Source organism: Sinocyclocheilus grahami, unplaced genomic scaffold (assembly GCF_001515645.1).
Source record: "Sinocyclocheilus grahami isolate Dianchi unplaced genomic scaffold, SAMN03320097.WGS_v1.1 scaffold428.1, whole genome shotgun sequence".
Classification (NCBI taxonomy): Eukaryota; Metazoa; Chordata; class Actinopteri; order Cypriniformes; family Cyprinidae; genus Sinocyclocheilus; species Sinocyclocheilus grahami.
Window position 1 is genome coordinate 195724 of NW_015505607.1, and position 21411 is coordinate 217134.

General features: G+C 37.2%; 2 protein-coding genes across 5 annotated transcripts; one reads left to right on the forward strand and one right to left on the reverse strand.

Moving 5' to 3' along the window:
* The first annotated feature begins 1637 nt into the window (after positions 1–1637).
* On the forward strand, positions 1638–10448 carry LOC107551628 (NAD kinase 2, mitochondrial-like). Of its 3 annotated transcripts, XM_016233307.1 has the most exons (13): positions 1638–1854; positions 2373–2613; positions 5232–5320; positions 5408–5496; positions 5585–5666; positions 5748–5831; positions 7546–7682; positions 8499–8586; positions 8724–8867; positions 8966–9021; positions 9149–9202; positions 9533–9656; positions 9940–10448. In XM_016233307.1, the coding sequence occupies exons 2-13, from the start codon at positions 2374–2376 to the stop codon at positions 10073–10075; spliced, it is 1323 nt and encodes a 440-aa protein (XP_016088793.1). In that variant the 5' UTR covers positions 1638–1854; position 2373; the 3' UTR covers positions 10076–10448. The 3 variants fall into 3 exon arrangements, with proteins under 3 accessions (XP_016088793.1, XP_016088792.1, XP_016088794.1); XM_016233306.1 differs by having other exon boundaries at positions 1638–2613; XM_016233308.1 differs by having other exon boundaries at positions 1638–2613; positions 8772–8867.
* A 240-nt stretch (positions 10449–10688) lies between these two features.
* On the reverse strand, positions 10689–19419 carry LOC107551629 (S-phase kinase-associated protein 2-like). Of its 2 annotated transcripts, none has more exons than XM_016233310.1 (10): positions 19210–19419; positions 18195–18430; positions 16900–17011; positions 16658–16801; positions 16420–16554; positions 13272–13370; positions 12009–12136; positions 11871–11922; positions 11670–11777; positions 10689–11566 (listed from the first exon to the last, which is right to left on the reverse strand). In XM_016233310.1, the coding sequence occupies exons 1-10, from the start codon at positions 19221–19223 to the stop codon at positions 11365–11367; spliced, it is 1230 nt and encodes a 409-aa protein (XP_016088796.1). In that variant the 5' UTR covers positions 19224–19419; the 3' UTR covers positions 10689–11364. The 2 variants fall into 2 exon arrangements, with proteins under 2 accessions (XP_016088796.1, XP_016088795.1); XM_016233309.1 differs by having other exon boundaries at positions 16900–17014.
* Between the last annotated feature and the right edge of the window lie 1992 nt (positions 19420–21411).

Here is a 21411-nt window from a genome sequence, read left to right on the forward strand (position 1 = left end):
TTCAATGTAGTTCACTGTCTTTGGCAAGAACTCTCGTCCATCCTGTTGGGCAGTTATCCAAGGTACCACTATTTCTCCACAATCAAGAAGTTTTTAGAAGGAGAGTCTTGTCTTCCCGAACTTTCCGTCCGCCTACATTATTTGACACTTCGAACTTCAAGCTCAGACTTTCCTTCCAAGCAAGGAAGAAGATCCAATTAACTGAACGCTCAATCCCCACCTCATTCGTCAGCAATTACACTTTTTACTGAGCTTAAACAATAAACATAATATGATGTACATAAAAAAATAGGGGATACATTACACAACTTTGAGTTCAGTATTAGTTATAACTGCTATAATAAACTGAGTACTCTTGTCAAGAACTCATGTTACATGTCATTAAACTTTTTATTATATACTTTTTTTTAGCGTCATCAATAACTATGGAAAAGCCAGTGTTACAGCAATATCATGGTTTTCAGTTATTGTATTAATTTTTTTTTATTGTTATCTGGAAACCTTGTTTAGATTCAAATTGTTGAGATATTCTCCATAAACGTATTAGATACCTAGACTTCTGTGCGCCAGTACAGAATGGGCACACTAGCACAAAAAAAACCCAGAGCTGTAGAGAGAGAGAGTTGTGACAACTCCGTTCACTCCAATGGACCAGTTTTTTACAGCAATGGCGGATCGTGGAGCCACTCAATAGTTCCCGGAAGTTAGCGCTCATACTATCAGCGCCTTAGAGATGCAGCAGAAGAGACCGCTGTGATGAACTTTTGAAAGGTATGACATTTATAAAACAAAATAGTATATTATCAGCACAGCTAATCAAATTACCCTGTGCATTAAAACAGATTATCATTAGATTATGCCTCACTTAATTAGTAGATTTACGGGATGTTATTCATTCTCTTCATGCAGTTTCATCCATCGTTGTGTAATTTAAGTGATTTTGCTGGTGGGGAGTTATTAAATAGACTTAGATATATTGCAGAGGATGCAGATGGACCAAAGTGAGAATGAAAAGTTTAATGTAGGTGAGCAGTTTTCATTTCAGAATCATGCTAGGCTAAATGTCCAAAAATGGATTATATACCACTACTATATTATAGAAGTAATTACAGTAAACCTGTACATTATTACTGTATTTTATACTTAAACGTCTTAGCTACTAAAGAAGCACTGTGTTGAAGGAGCAGATGCCACAGGACTGCAATGTGATGGAGCATCACTTAACCATTTCTCCTGTGTTTTTCTCCTTCGCTATCTTGCTTTCAGAACAAGAACCACCTGAAGACTCCCTGTAAAGAGACATCACCCTCACAATGAGTCTCTTCACTGGTTTTGGCAAGTCTTTCCCTGCTCTTTGTGAAAAAGTGCCAGTTCCCTAGTATGATTACATCACATTTTGTTGATGTGATCTATAGATTGCTCCTGCTGACTATATTCAGCCTCTATATTCAGACTTCAAATGACCCAACACCTGTGAAGAAATGACGCCAACCCTTCAGAGGACTTCAGATGAAGCGGACTCTGAATAAACATACAAAACTGTGGTCTACGTGAATCACGTGACAACCGAGCGTTTTGGACTTCCGTTGACGCAACTCTCTCTTTCCATGGCTCTGAAAAAAACTCTATCCAAAGCCACGCCCACCGAGTCAGCGCTACGTGCTTTAAAGATGGCGGCATGCGTGAGTGTGGGATCTGATGTTTTTATTAGCCTCAAGTTTGTGTTTTGAAGTACTGTATTTCGGCAGACGCTAAACGCCAGGTTTCCGTGGATCGCTTAGACTTGCGCTCTCCGTCGTTCAGATGTCTGAGGGCAGATAGACGGGGATGTGATCGGTCACCGCGCTTGGAGAGGTAGAGTTGGTGGCCAGGTTGTCATGCTAAAACTGACAGCTGTAATCAGCTAGATCACGTACACTTAGAAAGGGCATCGTGCACGAAACCTTCAGCAATTGTGACCTTCTGTCCTTCAGACACTGCGTAGCCAGCAGGTGACAACCTGCTAGTCAGATCACAGTCATAGCCGCTGTGGCCATATGTTTAGAAAGTAAGATTAGGTGCTTTGCCTTGGTTAGCAGGTTAACTGTCAGTCACTGAATACTGCTGGTTACTTTAACACCTTACAATCCCATAGATAAATCAGTCTTGTGTGTTTAGTACAATTTGCATCGCTTTAATTTACTTTGCCAAGCACCTGCAGCATATTGAAGCCGTAAAGCCCCTTTAATGAATTGCCCGTGGTAGACTGGTGGTCTGTCTGTCTGTCTGTCTGATGAGGACAGGATTCAAGCACTGAATGACTGACAATGTTCATTGTGTAATTCATTTTGTGGTTTCTGGTCATTTTCCCCAATACTATTTTGCGGTAGTAGAATGCTATCCCGAGCTTTAAGGAAATCCCTTTCCTGTGGAAATCCACTAGTGGCGGGTTTCACTGGGAGCTATTGTAGTCGTCTGTGTTTTCATCAGACAGCCGTGTGTAAAGTTGCTTCGCAAGCTGAATGTGGCTTCAACCCGGCGAAGGTGGCGGTTGTGACTAAGACCACACGATATGAATTCGAGCAGCAGAGATATCGTTATGCGGGACTGTCAGAGGAGGACCTTAAACAGCTGGTAAGCAGACATTTGTGATGAGGTGAATACACCTGTTTATCAGACACACCGGTTTATCTTGTTAATGCTTTTCAGGCGGGTGCTGTATAAAAATAGACGTAAAGTCTCTTAAGGTAATGTTAACCACTGGCTTTTTACTTTACTAAAAAATGCTATTTATTTATTTATTTACTTAGAAATGTACACCCGCTAAATAGGCTAACCCAAATAAGGTTGCCCTACAAATTAACGTCACATTTCTATACATTCCGCATTAACACATTGTTCTTTCAGACTTTTTGTGTATAGTAGTATTAATAGTGTAATAGCCTTAGGTACTATATGTATTTTTATTGTCATAAATGTAATAAACATTTAAGAAATGTGTATTAACCTTTGCTTTAAAACCCTTGCAAAATGCTCATCATTCGAAATCTATCCTCTGGCGATGGTGTCTGTAATATTTGCATCGTGAAATGTGACCTACCCACTTTTCCAGCAGCCTTGATTTGGGAATTATTTTTCCCATTCATTTTCCTCATAGGGATTTACAAAAAAATATATAATAATAATAATAATAAATTTATTCATTTAAGAGTTTTAAGCCATGAAGCAATCAGCTTCGGGGTGGTTTGAAACAACAACAACAACAAAAAAGTATTACAAACTGCAATCCCATGAAGCATTGCAAATAGGTCATTAAATAAAAAACGATGCAGAAATATTGAACTTTTATAACTATACTGAAAAATATGCATATCAATATTTTAAGTCATGTCATGCATATGAAAACGGACTGATTGCTGAATTCAGATCTGCCCACTAGCATTCTACTCTTTCTATTTTTACAATATCTTTCAATGGCAGAAAAGTAGTACACTTTTATGCATTTCCAAATTCAGCATAAGTCATTTGTTATGCTTTATGGGAGTGGATGGGCACTAAAGAGTTATTTTGGCACAATTTAGCTTGTTGCCATTTTCTGAATGGTGGAGATTTCTTTGCTGAATTATGGGTAGTGTATTTTTTCCACAGTTAAACGTGATTATTAAAATAAGTTGAAATATTGCAGGCTGATGGCTTCAGCAAAAGCAAATACCATCGATTAACCTCATAGCTCACAGTAGATCTGTCCTTATAGGATTACAAATTATCATTCAAATTAATTCCCATATGGAGAATATGAATGGGAATTTTACTTTGTGTAACCTGACCGTTGCACTCTATTCTGTGTAATGCGGTTATGTTTATAAATTGTGAGTGCAAATTCCCATAATTGGGAAGTCTTTCTCTCTCTCTCTCTCTCTCTCTCTCTCTCTCTCTCTCTCTCTCTCCACACCTTCTCTTGCTTCACTCCGCCCTCTATCTATATTTGAATTTACTTAAGATATTTATATTTGGATATTAGATAAACACATAAATATCGTCATAAAAAATTATATCTTTATATATCTGGATGTATTGAAGGGTTAACTTTGTAAACTATAATTTTATCTAATACTTTTGACTTCACTACTGTTTTCAGTATTCAACTGACAGTGTTTTATAGGAAAATGTATATTTCTTAATAAAAGGAGTCAGATATTTTATCTTCCCTTTTATTTTTTTTGCTGGTACTATTGTCAGTTTAATTCAGCAGCAAGCAAATTGGGCTTAAGTATTTAAAAGCCCACCAACAATGCCTGCAGCAAAAGTCCAAGACCAACTAACCCCATTATACACAATGTGAAAAGACCGTGTTAAAGGGGTCCTATTATGCTTTTTCACTTTTTCAACTTTAGTTAGTCTGTAATATTGCTGTTTGAGCATAAAAAAAGATCTGCAAAGTTACAAAGCTCAAAGTCCAATTCAAAGGGAGATATTTTATTTAACAGAAATCACTTTTCAAAAACTACAACGAACGACTCGTTTGGACTACAATGCATATTTTCTGGGATTTGTGATATCACAAATATCGACGAATGGGACGAGACCTGGTTGAGCTGCACTAGAGAAGGCAATGAGTGTTATCACTATGTCTGAGACTCGCTAACTTTCCCAAGGCCGACGAACTTAGAGTGGTTACAATCATCCGGGTTTAAATCGCGCTCAAATTGATTTGATTTTGAGGCAATATTTACACTGAAGCTCGCAGGCGGCTATGGTAAAGAGCATGACATTTCCCGACCAGGCGCCGAGTGGTGCCAAGCACAACACACACTCGCCCAGCTAACCAATCACAGCACACACTGGCCCAGCTAACCAATCACAGCACACACTGGCCCAGCTAACCAATCACAGCACACACTGGCCCAGCTAACCAATCACAGCACACACTGGCCCAGCTAACCAATCACAGCACACACTGGCCCAGCTAACCAATCACAGCACACACTGGCCCAGCTAACCAATCACAGCACACGTATTTCAGAAGGAGGGCCTTCATTTGATACAGGAACTATTCGAGCCATTCATGCCAGACTGGGGAGAGAGGTGTTGTAATAATGTAAAATATGTGAAAAATAATGTTTTTCGAACAACCTAGTATGAAAGCCCGTTCTAGTACACCCCCAAAACAAAATCAAGACTTTGTAAAAGAGCATAATAGGACCCCTTTTAGAAGCAATCTATTGTTTATGATATTTAATCTGTCTTCACAGCTTGCACTGAAAGGATCCAGTTACATTGGGCTTCTGGAGAGACACAATTTACACACCTTCAATGTTGGACAGATTGTGGACAGCCTACAGTAAGATGATGATCAGAAATGGAAACTGACAGTGTTTGAAGGAATTTTCAAACAGTTTTCAAAACCATCCTCCTTTCATTTTTGTAGGAAAGAAGGCATTGAGGTGCGCATTGTCAAAAGAGGAGAGTATGATGAGGACACAGTACGATGGGCCGATGCCATCATCTCTGCTGGAGGTAAAGCTCAGGTTTTGCCTTTTTATGCTTGATAGTTTTAACTTATTTTCTCTTTTGGTAAATTCTAATAGACTTGTTTATTTTTTAGGTGATGGCACCATGCTACTAGTTGCCAGTAAAGTGTATGATAAGAACAAACCTGTATTGGGGGTCAATACAGACCCAGAAAGGTAATAAACAATATCCTATCATAAGTTTGTTTCTTATTGGTTTTATAAATATATAATGTAGCTGTGTTTTTGTATATAAAGGTCAGAAGGTCACCTGTGTTTACCTGTGCACTATACACATGCCTTTTCTGAGGCCTTACAGAAACTCAGGAAGGGTGAATTCAGGTGGGTACCTCTTGTTTACTGTTGCTTACGCTCGACAGTAATCCAATTTGCACTCAGTTGTTTTCTTCCACACCTCTTGCAGAAGTACTCCGCAAAAGTACTTCTAGTTCAAAAAGTTTTAGTACAAGTGAGCAATTCTTAATAAAAAGAAGTATGATATAGACTATGTACCCCACAGGAAAGCTAATGTTACTAGCTAATAACTGTTTCTTATGGGACAAGGATTGGTCTTCTTCCTCTTGGGGGAGGTGCTTTGTAGCTTAGAAAGCCAAATCTTCCATTAAGCCGTATTCAAAGCTAGGGGCGTTTTTTTTTTTTTCCATGTCAACAAAAAAATGTGTCCACTAAGAATTATAAGTTATTTATACTACGGGGGGGCGTTGAATGCTTGAATCTGATTGGCTGACGAACGTTCTGAGGTGTGCAATTATTTTCAGGGAAACGCACGGCGAACGTAGTTCCAGGCAGCTCTCTTGACCGCATTACAGTTCCATATCACTTCGCATAGTTAACCGTAATAACGGAAATTAGCATACAGTACCTATACAGCACACAGGAATGACTGCAATCACACGTGCTCGCACACGCACACTACCGTCACGCAGTTTGCACAAAAAGGTGTTGTCAGCGCTGCCCTGACTGATTGTATCAGTTAGCCTATATAGTGTAGCATCATTTCTCACTAACGAGGTAATAATAACAGCGTTGTTTAGAGACGCTGCTGCAGAAATGTTGAGGGACTTTCTCTGTGTGTCTCTGTCTCTCTCGCTCTCTTTCTAATAACTTCATTAATAACTGCATTAGAATGCTATCAACGGCTCAAGCCTCCATAACCAGCTTTAAAATTACGTTTTTGGAACTAGCAAAAGAGGCGTTGGATGAGATGCGGAAGAAATAATCCTACTCACAATAGCGATTTAAGTACAAAAACCAGACAAATCCCTTTAAATATATCATCTGATCGATGTCTTGAGGTGTGGCAACCGTAGTATAAGCGGAATAATTGACTCCGGGCCGTTGAATGGACGCGATTCACAAATGCGTGCAGCTATCTACAAATGCACAGGACGCGATTCACAAATAAATGCCAGGCAAAGTTGTGGTTGTGACATAAATATATATTTGTGAATATGTTTTTTATTTGCAAATCTCATTGTATTTATTTGTGAATTTAATTCATGTTTTTGAAACTTTAAGATTTATTTGTGGATCTCATTTGTGGATCATAATCTATTTATTTGGAATTAAGCAACAATTCTACCCCCATAGTTGAATTATTAGAAAAATAATGCACACCCGAGGTGTAACACCACCTTGGGTGTGCATTATTTTTCTAATAATTCAACGGCCCGTCGTCAATTATTCCTTACATCAGTTCTGATCATTAGCACCTGACATAAAAATAAAAATCCACCCCAACCAATTCTATAAAATGATTAAATGTTTATCCTTTAATCATAAATGACTGTGATTGATCCAGCCTTACCATTGTGGAGAAAAGTAACAGGCAACATTTGACCGTTTAAGTGCTGCTATTTAGCAAGATTGAACCTGACCGATATGATGCCACTTTAGAGCTGCTAAACCCCGCCTGTTTTTTTGGGGTCCCCTTTTTTATTCTTATCATCATTCTACCTGCTTTTTTTTTGTTTCTATGATGTACCCCCTCTCTATTTTTTCTTTCTGTTTTTTAAAAAGTATATGTATCCGTTAGGTGGCAGTGGCGTCAGCGTATCCGTATGTACTTGGAGGGCACCGGGATCAACCCGACTCCAGTGGACCTGCATGAGCTGCAGCTGAGCCTCGAGCAGCACAGCAAGGCGCACCGCATCACCACAGAAACTCAGAGCAGTGCGAATCATGTTGTACACTTTGCTATCTCAACAGAACTTTCCTCTATGCCGCACTTCTAATTTTTGCAAATACTGTCAAGAAATTTCCAGGTTCTATTTCACAAAAAAATCAAAAGAGAAAGGATTATTTTATTACTGTATTACAGTAATTAGAATGAGCTATTTTTTGCAGTGCAATAACGAGACATTTTGAAAAGGAAATAAAAATAAATGAATATATATTATATATAATTACATTAATTATAAAATATTATATACTAAATAAAATATAAAAAATTATGAAATATGCTGTACTGATTTTCATTACTGAATTCAGTAATTATTAAATGAAATAATTAACTTTTTTGTGCACATGTGGTTATGTTTTGTACAAATATAATGAAATATTAAATTAACAGACTGAAAAATTTTATTTAAAAAATCATTTTAATTTCTATTTTATTTTCTGTTTAATTCAGTGTCTTAATTTCATTAGTTTTAGTTTTCTTTAGAGTTTGATTTTGATTATTTTGTCTACTGGCATTTTCTTGTTTAATGCAGGTGACTTGTTTCATAATAGTTTTATAATATAGCGTGTTTCAAATTTTTTTTTTTTTATGTTTTTTACTTCATTCTAGAGTTTTCCCAGTTTTGTATTTTTATTTCAGTTAAGGAAAAGTTGTGTGTATGCGGTAATAACACTCCACCCTGATTTATTACTTTGTAAGAAGATTTTGCTCTTAACACGTTTGTGTCATCTTTGTGTTGTATAGACTACAAAAACTATCGTTCCAGGAGGCACAAAGATAACAACGCTATCATATTTCTGTGACAGGTAGGACACACGACAGTCCTGAAAGGCCTCACCTACTCCCTGTCCGAGGGCTCAATGAGATCTTCATTGGGGAGTCCCTGTCGTCCAGGTATTTATCCCTGCCCATCATTCTGTATATAAAGAACCAGTCGCCACCTATGAAGACTGCTTTTCATCAAGCACTTTTCCTCCTTCCCTCCATGCGTCCCCCATCTCCCCTTACTTGTGGATTTCTGTTTGCCACAGGTTGAAGTATAAATCCTTCAAACCCCATCTTAACCTCTCACTTCATAGGGCTTCATACTACGAAATCTCCATCGATGACGGGCCGTGGGAGAAGCAGAAGAGCTCAGGACTTAGCATTTGCACTGGAACTGGATCGAAAGCCTGGTGAGTCAGAGCGGTGCTTTACTGAAGTGATCTTACAACATTTCATAAAATGTCAAGAGATGTAAGAGTTACCAAATCATTTTTGTTCCTTCATCCAGGTCCTACAATATTAATAAACTCGTGGAGCAGGCAGTGGAGGATGTCCTTAGAATAGGTTAGAAACTCAAAAGTTAATATATTTAACTAAGTGAAACATATTCTCCATTACATATGATCTATGACTGAACAGTTTATAATCGTCAGCCGCTACAAGCATGATCTTTATCTTTTCTGTATCTTAGGTAAATTAAAAACAGGTTTGGATGTTCCTCTAAATCTGGAGTTCATTGAGAGTGGTGAGTTCAAAGTACTTTTTATTGTTTTTAATACAAGTGTAAATAAGTGTCAAATTAACTTTTTTTAAATCCTGTTTAAATTTATACAATTAAAATGTAGTGCTCCGTGACTGAAATATATCATTTGTATTTTAAAATGACATTTTAAAAATTGTTTAAATTTGTAAAATTAATAATCTGCCATTTAAATAAATGACTCATATTTTCTGTTCAGTGACTGAAATATATCATTAGTATTTTAAAATGACTTTTCATCATTGTTGTAATAGTTTAAATGTATAAAATTAACATTCTGCACATTAAATAAGTGGTCTCTCTTTTTGTGTTCAGTGACTGAAACATACAATGAGTCGCTGATCTTTGGCCCAGAGGAGGACAAACTTTTCTTCAGTATAAGGGAGCCGATAGTCAACAGAGTATTTTCCAATAGCCGACAAAGAGGTTTTGCCAAAAAGTGAGTTCCATCTTTTCACAACTGTCTGGTAAATGATTGAATAAGTATTAATCTTGGTTTATTGTTTTACAAAAACATTTTTAACATTTCAAATTGTATAAATTAATATAAATGTTCTGTGAACAAACCTGAACGTTTTGAATCATAAATGCTGTAAAAAATATTTGTTTATATTGTTAGTTCATAATACCTAATGCATTAACTGTTTCTCCATGTTTTTGACTAAACAAGACTGCAAGATGAAAACATGCAGTGCTTGTGCTCATATTCTTGTTTTCGGTAGGGTTTGTGTCCGCTCAAGGTGCTGGGATGCCTGCATGGTGGTGGATGGTGGGACATCCTTCGAGTTTAATGATGGTGCCATTGCTACAATCAGCTTAAATGAGGAGGACCTGTTGCGAACTGTCATTCTTGATTAAATCCTTTTGATACATCAAACTCTTTATTTATTGAGGACTGAATAATTGTCTTTTAAGCCAGACTTTGAGATGGACAGCAAGTTTTAAGGGAGGATGGGGTTTGCAGATGAAATGAACATTTATAGTTATAGGTCGTGTGTGTATATATATATATATATATCTATCTCAGGATTTCACTTCTGTAGTCAGTGCTTAAATTAACCTCTGGGTTGCAGCCTTCAGAAATAAACACCAGCATTATATTGTCACACCACTATATCAGCTGTCTGTGTTTTAGAAATGTGATGGATGCAAATGTTTAAGCACATGTACTTAACTTTTTTTAAATACTGTTGTGCCAAACATGCACAGAAGTATTTTGTAAATGTAGAAATAAAAAAATTTCTGAAACTGCAACCTGAAAAATATAATGTTTTAAGTACACAATAGGGCAAAAGTTTGGATGTGGTGTCAAACGCTCAGGTCACTGGCTTAAAACACGGAAGAAATTTGTAAAACCACATTTTCAGGACCCTTGGTGCTTTAAAATATCAGTGTTCTTTATTTTGTAACATTGAAATTTGTTTGGAGTAGCAATGTAAAGAACATGGAAATAGAAAAACTTACAAGGGGATGGCTTTAAATAAAAAGCAATACGTTTATTTACAATTCACAGTGTAAACAATTCATAAAAATACGTCTAGCAACAGCCAAAGTTGTACCAAATTCAAGTTTTCCAACATTAAAACTGATCCGAAAAACGGAAGAGATTCACAATATTTTCTCTGCTCTGAAAGCACCCGTTTTAATGCTTCTGTATAGTAAAATTATTTGGGAACATTTTAAGATTACCATAAAACCATTGTCTAAGATAGATAATCCTAGAGTAAAACTGGAAATGTACTTGATCATGGCAGGAAAACAGATCTTGAGTGACAAACAGAACCTACCATTATATTCTAAATTTCTCCTGAAGCAACAAACATCTAGTGAAACTCATTTTCAAAATTATAGCTATTGGTACCAAACACTTTGTCACTCTTCATCTTTTATTTTGTGATAAACCATATGATCTTTGCTGCAACATAAGAACGCCACTCAATTCAAGATTGTCAGGACCTCCAACACAATTGTCATCTTCACTAAAATTAAAACTGTAACAATATAAAACGAGGACTTACCAGTGATGTTAAAGACTTTTTTTTAAAATCACAAATAATTCTAATAGGGCACAATTAAGAGAGATATGGACTATTATAAAAGCTATTTTACAACTTGGTTTACCTTGTAATCATCCTGGATTAAAAACATCAATGTTTGTACACAAGTCGACAGTGCATTCCCCAAAGTGTGCGATCCTTTCTTGATGCCGAGGTGGGACGTGCCACAGTGGAGAAAGGCTGTGTGTTGATCTGTATGTGCGGTAGACCTTTACAAAGAATGGGCAGGTAGCTGTCCTGTATGAGCCCGAAGACCTCCAGGGTCTGCAAATTTAGAAACTTTTCAAAGTCACTGTAAAGAAAAAAAGAAGGAATATTTAGTGTTTGTAAGCAGAGACTGTACTCAAACAAAAATAATGCTTGTCTTTTCTTTCTGAATTCAACAAATCTCTTACATGAGTGCAGCTGGGTGGATCTGATAACAGCGGCTCAGTGCCAGATGTCTCAAGGAGGAAAGTTGCTGCAGGACTGGGAAACTGTCTGTTGTCACAAGCACACTATCACTGTAATGATAAAGCACATAACCGAATGTGAAACTCCAGCTGTTTGCAATTAGGCATCTGATCCACAATCATCTTTCCAAATTATGAACACACCTCAAATCTAGATTTGTAAGGTTCGGACATCGTTTTACTACAGCTTTAACATCTGAAACACACACAAAAAACAAATTGTTGTTGTATGAAATGGTTACACATGCATTTACATAACACTGAACTCCTTGCTTTCCTTACCTTCCATGATGAGGTTTTGTCTGTAACCACTGATGTTTAGCTGAGAGATGCTGGAGGGAATGTTGTTAGCAATGGCTTGAACATGGAGATTATTGAAGTCACACCATGACACATTCATTTCTTCAATTCTGGGGAGAGAAAGAAAATGATGGGCTTTAAAAGGGGTCATATTTTTAATATAATTTTCTTTGAACTTTAGAGGTAAAATGCTTGATGTACTTTGAAAAGATACGTCTCACTTTATATTATGTGAATGTATGGCGACCCATACTCAGAATTTGTGCTCTGCATTTAACCCATCTAAGCACACACACCGTAGTGAACACACACACACACGTGAACACACCCAGAGCAGTGGGCAGCTATATTGCTGCGGCGCCCGGGGAGCAGTTGGGGGTTCAGTGCCTTGCTCAAGGGTCTCACCTCAGTCGTGAAATTGAGGGTGGAAGAGAGCGCTGGTTATTCACTCCTCCCACCGACAACTCCTGCCGGACCTGAGACTCAAACCCACAACCTTTCGGTTACAAGTCAGACTCTCTAACCTTTAGGCCATGACTGCCCCATGTGTCTTTGACTACCATGTACTCGTGTCAAATCAGTACAAATTTCAGTACAATGTACTTGTGTTCATGTTGTAATGTAAAACACTTTTGCTGCTATTGAGGTGGGATGTATTTACAGAAATTAAGTACATGTAACTGCATGCAGATATTTTAAAATAAAAGTAGTGTAAAAACACAGTAAGTGCACTGCATCAAATGCTTAACTTGAAATGTGACTACACAGTATTTAAAAGGCACATAATGACTGCAAAAACAACTCGTTCTGACATTTCTGATGATGAATCCATGATCATCAAGCATAATAATTAAGAAATTATTTGTCTTTGGACGTACACTAACATTTAAAAGTTGGTAAGATTTTGTGCTTTTGAAAGTCTCGAATACCCATCAAGGCTGCACTTATTTGATCAAATGCAGTAAAATATTATGATAATTAAAAAGAACAGTTCTACCTGAAAATATTTTAAAATGTAATTTATTTTTATGATTGCAAAGCTGAATTTTCAGCAACCATTACACTAGCCTTCAGCATCACATGATCCTTCAGAAATCATTCTAATATGTTGATTTGGTGCTCAAGAAACATTGCTTATTATAAAGGTTCCAAACAGCCATGCTGCTTAATATTTCTGTGGAAACAGTGAAACATTTTCCTCAGGATCACACATTTTTGATTTTTTGGTATACAAGTTAACCTTACCGAGTGCAGGATTTCAGCATCTCAGCCAGCGATTCAGGGGAAAAGCCTGAACAGCCACACAAATTCAGTCGGACAATTTCAGTATTCTGAGCCAGAGAACTGAAAGACAGCAAAATATAGATTCACGGTCTTCATATTTAAATTTGCAAAAAAAATAAAATAATAATATATATACACACAGTTAAATCTGCAGCTTTACACGTCAAGGATTCTAAATGTTACCAGTGGCTAATAACACTACAAAGATAACTGCAATTATTTCTCCATAAAATGTGTAATTTCTCCATAAAATGCATAAATAGAAATAAATGTGACTGTTTGGCAGACCATCTGGTGAGATCTACTAGTTAGATTGACAGAGCTCAGGAAAACTGGCAACAGCAAGAATAGTTTTCTCTAGTGGTGGGCCGAGAAGTTTTTCTGTTTGGCCGATGCGTTCGAGGCGGGACTTTTATTTTGACGGCGCTGAGAACGGCAGCGCCTGCGCAGTGTTCACATTCTCCCTCTTGTTTGCTGTCGTCGTTAACAGTTCTGTCTAATACGGACTTATATTATTAGTAATAGAAAGGCAAACATGATACTTTCTCGTTTTCCGTCAGCATTCAGCAAATACGCATTTATATCATTTAAACAAATCTTTGAATGACTAATGAACATTTCAAAAACCTTGCAAACTTAGTCGAATCCAGCTGTGATCTTATGAAGTGTGCATGTGTATCCTGCACGATCGCGTGTTCTCTGCGTGACGGTCGATCCGTGAGAATTGAATGCTGACAGGAGGAGCGTTCAGCTTCACTGAGACGCGCGATCGACTACCTTTAAACTTATTTCAAATTATGCTGCGCTTCATGCTTTTGCCCACGGTGTCATATTCATGGCATTTTCAATGTGTGCTGTATGAGTGTTACCTTGGCTTTATTTGAAAAAATATGATTCCCAATGCACACTAATTTCCCAGATTACTGAGTGCCCTGTTGGTTACAGTGTTTACTTCCTTTTTAATTATATTTTTTTATTAAATATTTATTTGTGAAAATACTTTATCATTTAAAGGGGTCATGTGATGTGATTTCAATTTTTCCTTTCTCTTTGGAGTGTTACAAGCTCTTGGTGCATAAAGAAGATCTGTAAAGTTGCAAAGACTAACGTCTCAAATCCAAAGAGATATTCTTTGGATTTGAGAGAATCAAAGTTAAGAGAAGAGAGAAGAGAAGTTAAGAGTCAACCACGCCTACCTAAAACGGCTCGTTCTAACACGCCCTCCACATATCTACCTCACTATGTGAGAAGATTTGCATAACACCACCCAAATGTTCACGCAAAGAAAGAAGGCGTAACTTTTATTCTCGCTGTTGCCCCTGTTGTGCCGAATTCTGCACCCCTGCCAGATTATTCACCCCCTCCTTGAAGTCGCTACCTGATTGCCTAATCCCCACCCCTAATCCTAACCCCTCCCCCACACCTACATCTACACCTACCAATACTAGGGGGTGCATAATCTGGCAGGGTGCAAATTTCGGCACTACACCGCTGCTGCCATGTTGTGGAGTCACTGTATGTATTGTGAAAGCGAAACCACTTTGTTTGGTCTTCCAAAAGAGGACACGACTAGAAATCAGTGGTTAAATTGTATTTACAACACTGTTCCAGAACAATGTTCACGCAAAGAAAGAAGGCGTAACTTTTATTCTCGCTGTTGCCCCTGTTGTGCCGAATTCTGCACCCCTGCCAGATTATTCACCCCCTCCTTGAAGTCGCTACCTGATTGCCTAATCCCCACCCCTAATCCTAACCCCTCCCCCACACCTACACCTAAACCTACCAATACTAGGGGGTGCCTAATCTGGCAGGGTGCAAATTTCGGCACTACACCGCTGCTGCCATGTTGTGGAGTCACATTGTGAAAGCGAAACTACTTTGTTTGGTCTTCCAAAAGAGGACACGACTAGAAATCAGTGGTTAAATTGTATTTACAACACTGTTCCAGAACAGTTCAACCCAAATATTCAGATGTGTGCTGCACATTTTATGGAGGATGGATGAGGACTGTTTCCTGAACCAGTAGCCTAATGCGTCTGTGGCACAAAGGCTGTTTCTATAAAGTGGGCAGTTACAACTTTGCAAGGACAGTCTGGCGCTTCTGACTCACAGCCTGTAAGTAAGTTTTTTTTATATTTAAATAATTTAACAATGATGATTCAAACGCGAGTTTTGAGCAGTGTAGAGAAGCGCTTGTTGTTTCTCTGATCTTAAATGCAGACATGGCTTTATGTTTACGTGGCGCGATGCAACGTCATTATAATCTGTAATTATGTCCCCACTGGATGCAACAAATGTTACGTTTGTAATGGGTTTTATTGGTTTTGTCTCTTCTAGTGTTCGGATCGCGAACGAATCATTCTATTTAACCGGATCTTCTTAGTGAACCAGTCGAACCAGTTCACCAAATTGAACTGAATCGTTTGAAACAATGCGGGTCTCCAGTACGCACTAATCCACAAATTACTTAAATTATTCGGTTTATAAACGTGCCTGACACTCCCTCTGACGCGAAATAAACCAATATCCCGAGTTATTCAGTTACTCCTAACAGTACATTGACTGAACTGCTAAAAGAGAACCGATGATGGGATGTGCACGAGCAGAGCAGCTGGACAGAGTCTCGTCCTGCTGGGAGACTGTAATCACAGTATGGTAAGGGGCATAACATTTCCGTCACACGCTTGAGGTATTCGGCCAATCACAACGCACTGGATAGCTGGCCAATCAGAGCACACCTCGCTTTTCAGACCTTATGCACCAAGAGCTTGTAACACTCCAAAGAGAAACAAAAAATGTAAATTGCATCATATGACCCCTTTAATCCATTTTCAAATGATTTAAAATTTCTTAAATATTAATTAAAATAAATAAAATAATATCGGCTTTAGGCTATATCGGCCACCCTGCTAGCCAAGATATCGGCATCGGCTGTCAAAAAAATCATATCGGTCGACCACTAGTTTTCTCCATGTCTTTTAACACAAACACTAAATGCTATTTGATTTGTTGTGATTAAAACACTTTTTGATTGGTATATATGTGCAGCTAATAAAAAAAAAACTAGTTACACGATGTAGTGTAAAATGTCTTTTAGACTATAACTTACTGAATTATGCTATCAGAGAGCACCAGTCCTTCGAGACTGAGATTGTGTAGATGTTTGCAGCGTGACAGGATGTCTTCGAGAACAGACGTCTCCACTGTGCAGTTTGATAAATCCAGATGTTGGACACGAAGTTTCCTGTAATTCAAAATGCACTAAATTTACAAGTGTAAGACGCCAACAACAGAGCACTTACACAACATGACTTTATCGTGGCACTGTGAAAACACGCATTACTCACTGGGCACTTTTAAATCTGGATTGACCGATGCAGGTGTGTGGACAGCGCAGCCTCAAGGCTCCAGCTGAGAGAACCTGCCCAAGCTCAGCATCTAACTGAGCCTTTCCCACCAGGTCCACACTGTGCCACAGAGATTCATCAAACCTACAGATGCACAATTTTGACTATTATTATTTGCATCACAGGTGATCAGTGGTCTTCCAAACTTCCAACTTTGTAAGAAAAGTGTATGAATAACTTACGCTAAACAATGCCAGCGCTTGCAGACCCGTGATGTCCGGAGGAGATCTTGCAGTGAGAGACGAGACAGGATTCCCAGCAATAGCTCATCAGGCAGACTGTCCAAACACAAGCCTGCTGAGGGACAAACAAGTTAACAAATTAGACTCTCTACTGCCCATACAAGGCCCTGTTATCTCTTATAAGCAATTATAATTCCACCTATTAACTAATAAATGTCAACTAAATTATCTGGAGAAACAGTAAGTGGCCACCAAAGTGGAAGTTTACAAGGTATTGCTAAGTTGTTTGTTCATGCATCTATGTCCCATGTTCCCTTTACATCTTTTACACACACAAAATATATATTTCCAATCAGATATACAGTACTGCATTAAACCTGTAAAGCTTTACCTATGAAATAAGCAGAAAAACCTATTACTTTAATAAGGTTCACAGAAACTTTAGACAAAAACACAAACAAACAAAAGAAGAAAATCTGTTTTAAAAATTTCGATTTTTGTTTTGTATCATATTTGATGCATCAGGCTTTTATGGCTCATACAGTTTAATACAGTTAGAAAATGGATCTCACACTTGAATTATATTCAGAGGCCCAAAATAAATCAAAACAAAATTATGCAATTTGGTGTAGATGTTATGTTGCCAAAAAGTATTTTATGTAAAATTCTTGTAATGTAAAACGGTAAGATTTTTTTAATAAAAACTACTTGCATAAAATACGTATACAGTAACAAATGATATTTCTATCTTCCAATAATATGACTTGGTAATATGACATTTTGAAGCTTAGTTTTATGATCAAAGCTCTGTAGTTTTTACTGTGGGGGCAAAACAAATAATGCAATACAATACAATGAAAATTGAGAGATGTAGAAATAAACTGTTCTCAAAAGCCTGGTGTATTATATTTGCATATTAAAATGATATTTCTGAAAAATTATGTATGGATAAGTAAACCAAAGTTGCTTCAGACTATTAAATGTTGACATATTTTTGAAATAATAATAAGAGTTATGTTTACTTTAAATAAGTAAATAATTAAATGATAGATAAATTATTATTTTCAAATTTTACAGCAATAAGACAAAACCTGAAGGTGGACATTTTTACAATTACACTAAAACACCCTCTTTCCTTCCTTAAAAAAAAAGTATGAACCAATAATCAGAGGGTAGAAGGCATGTAGCAGATAACGTACAACAGTTTTTTCAGCAAAACTGAGATCATGATAGAAATGCATGCATCTAACATAATACACAAGGCTTTACTGGGTTCAGTTTCTCAAGTCACAAACCTGACGATTCTCTTCTTTTCCTGGGACGTCTGGCAAGAACAAACGCGTTTTCTTCATTTTCTTTCCCTTTTGCAGAAGTCAGGATCTTCTTGTGTGGGGGTGACCACTGCTGGATGAGCTCGTTCGGAGTGCTCTCAGTGTCTAGACCCCCACTGCAGGAGGGCCGCTTTTTCCATTTACTCCTCTGAGGCCTGCACAGGGATCCCTCCAAATTCTCACTAAGTTCTTGAAACGGTCTACATAAAATCAAGAAAAACGTTAAGCAACAGCAACACCACCATTGCGTGTTGTTATAAGGATATACAAAGGTATAACAGCAGAAAGCAATATGAAACAATAACCGCGATCTCCCAAACCTAAGGTTAAACAGTCCTCATTAAATAAGTTCAACCTAAAACAATCTTAGAAAAAGCATAACTTCTCACTACACAATATGCAATATCTAATAACACATTGACAACAACCGTTTTTGATTGTTTCTAACTTGCACTGTAAGCTGCAAGCTCACTTCATAAGTCCTGTGATGCCCGCCATTTGTCGCGAGCTACCCCTATACTAAAAATAGCCTCCATACTAACTTATGTTTCCGAAAAACTAAACTACATATTAACTAATGACACCATTAAAACGATTTGCGGAACTTGCAAAATGTAGATTTGCTTAAATAAATACATGATTAGTGAAAAAAAATCGTTCTCGCGCGTCACAAACACGAACTATGGCGCGCGCCAACAGCACATTCGACTAAATGCATTTTTAATAAAGCGTCCTGCAGGTCTATGCACAACCGATCTAAACTCATGTTTTAACAAGTAAGTTTATTATTGTCCTCAGTGTTATTTATAATACACCAACAAGTTATAGAACTTACAAAATGCACCAAAGTGGAGGGAGAATCCAAAGGCAACGTTAGTAGACTTATACAGAAAAACACTCACATCGATTAATTTTAGGAAAACACGCGCAATGTAAACAAACAATACTTGAGGTTTAGTAAATAAAAAGAGCCTATTACCGTTCATTTGACATCCTGACTTTGTACTGTTATTAGAAGTATTCACTTCTGCAAACTTTCAGATGCAGCACGGCTTCTCTTGTCCTGCGCGCAGGCTGGCGGCGCATTTAAACCTGCCTCTGGAGTGGACCGCCTGTTCTGCTGCGATGCCATTGGTTCCAATGTAGGTCGACGGAAGTGATGCATTTCTGACAAAGTTTACGGAGGAGTATCGACTTGCCGCCCTCTACTGTGGAGGACTAAACACCATATGACTCTACAGTACACACATCAAAACATGGAGCCATGCAAAAAGACATGCAAAAATTAAGTCACTTTCATCCCAAACGTAAAATTCAAAACGCATTCTAATTTTAAAAAATGTACTTGATGCACCAAACCATACAATACATGCAGGCCTAAACATTTATTTACCAGTAAAATAATGGTTGACATTACTTGGAAAGACTTTCAAGGTGTATTTTATAACAGATAAACATGATTTTTGTAGCTGCTGTGCTAAGAAGTGAGTAACTAAATAGACCAATTTCTGTGTTTGCAAAAAGTGATGCCGGTTTTTTATGGGCGGGCCCTATCGGGTGGCAGAAAATGACCGTTTTAAAGTAGCAGTCTATGGAAACCATGGAATAAAAGAATACAAAAGTTATTTCGAGTTTATATTTCAAAATTCAGACTTTTCATTTTTTTTGTTTTTCATTCACTTTTCATATCTCACAATTATGATAAAAAAAATCAACTCGACTCAGATTCATGAGTTTATTTTTCAATGCTACACTTTTGGCTTTTTCTCCCTCAGAATTGACAAACTCGCAATTGTTGAGTTAAATCAAGTTATAAAGTCTGAACTAGGAGATATAATTTTGCATTTGCAAGGAAAAAAGTCAGAATTGTGAGATAAAATAGGTAAATATTAATGTCAAATGTTTTAGGTTTAAATAATAGGCTATGCTGTAACTGTAGGGCTAATACATTACGTCCCGTATGAACTGCATATGTGAATATTATGTAGACCTATTGTTAAATTATATATTATATATTGATATAAATCAAATTTATGCTTTAAAAGGAGGGTAATCACAGCAGGTTTCATCCATAGTCTGTCTGTCTAAAAGGCTGTGTTTAGCTTCAAATGACAGTATTCTATAAAAATGTATTTGCATTCCGATTCTGACATCTAAAGGCACTACAATACATTTTTTTCTCTTATTCCATGGATTTTTACCTGTTTCCCTCCACTTGATACCAGTGTTTTTCTGCCACCACAATGCAAGAGACGTCTACTACAGGTCTGTATGTGACATCTGCAAAGGCTTTGTTCTACTGCACTAGTCCTTTACAAAAGTTATTTCGAGTTTATATTTCAAAATTCAGACTTTTCATTTTTTTTGCAAATCATATCTCACAATTATGATTAAAAAAATCAACTCGACTCAGATTCATGAGTTTATTTTTCAATGCTACACTTTTGGCTTTTTCTCCCTCAGAATTGACAAACTCTCAATTGTTGAGTTAAATCAAGTTATAAAGTCTGAACTAGGAGATATAATTTTGCATTTGCAAGGAAAAAAGTCAGAATTGTGAGATAAAATAGGTAAATATTAATGTCAAATGTTTTAGGTTTAAATAATAGGCTATGCTGTAACTGTAGGGCTAATACATTACGTCCCGTATGAACTGCATATGTGAATATTATGTAGACCTATTGTTAAATTATATATTATATATTGATATAAATCAAATTTATGCTTTAAAAGGAGGGTAATCACAGCAGGTTTCATCCATAGTCTGTCTGTCTAAAAGGCTGTGTTTAGCTTCAAATGACAGTATTCTATAAAAATGTATTTGCATTCCGATTCTGACATCTAAAGGCACTACAATACATTTTTTTCTCTTATTCCATGGATTTTTACCTGTTTCCCTCCCCTGTCCGATCGCTACCACTTTGTTTATTTAAACGGGGAGTCATCTCAATTAATTCCAGTGAAGTGCCACAAGGATCTGTCCTAGGTCCTCTGCTATTTTCAATATACATGTTACCCCTTGGTAATATTATTAGAATACATGGAATTAGTTTCCATTGTTATGCTGATGATACTCAACTATATATCTCAACAAGACCAGATGAAACTTCTAAATTATCTAAGCTAACAGAGTGTGTTAAAAATGTAAAAGATTGGATGACCAATAATTTTCTCCTACTGA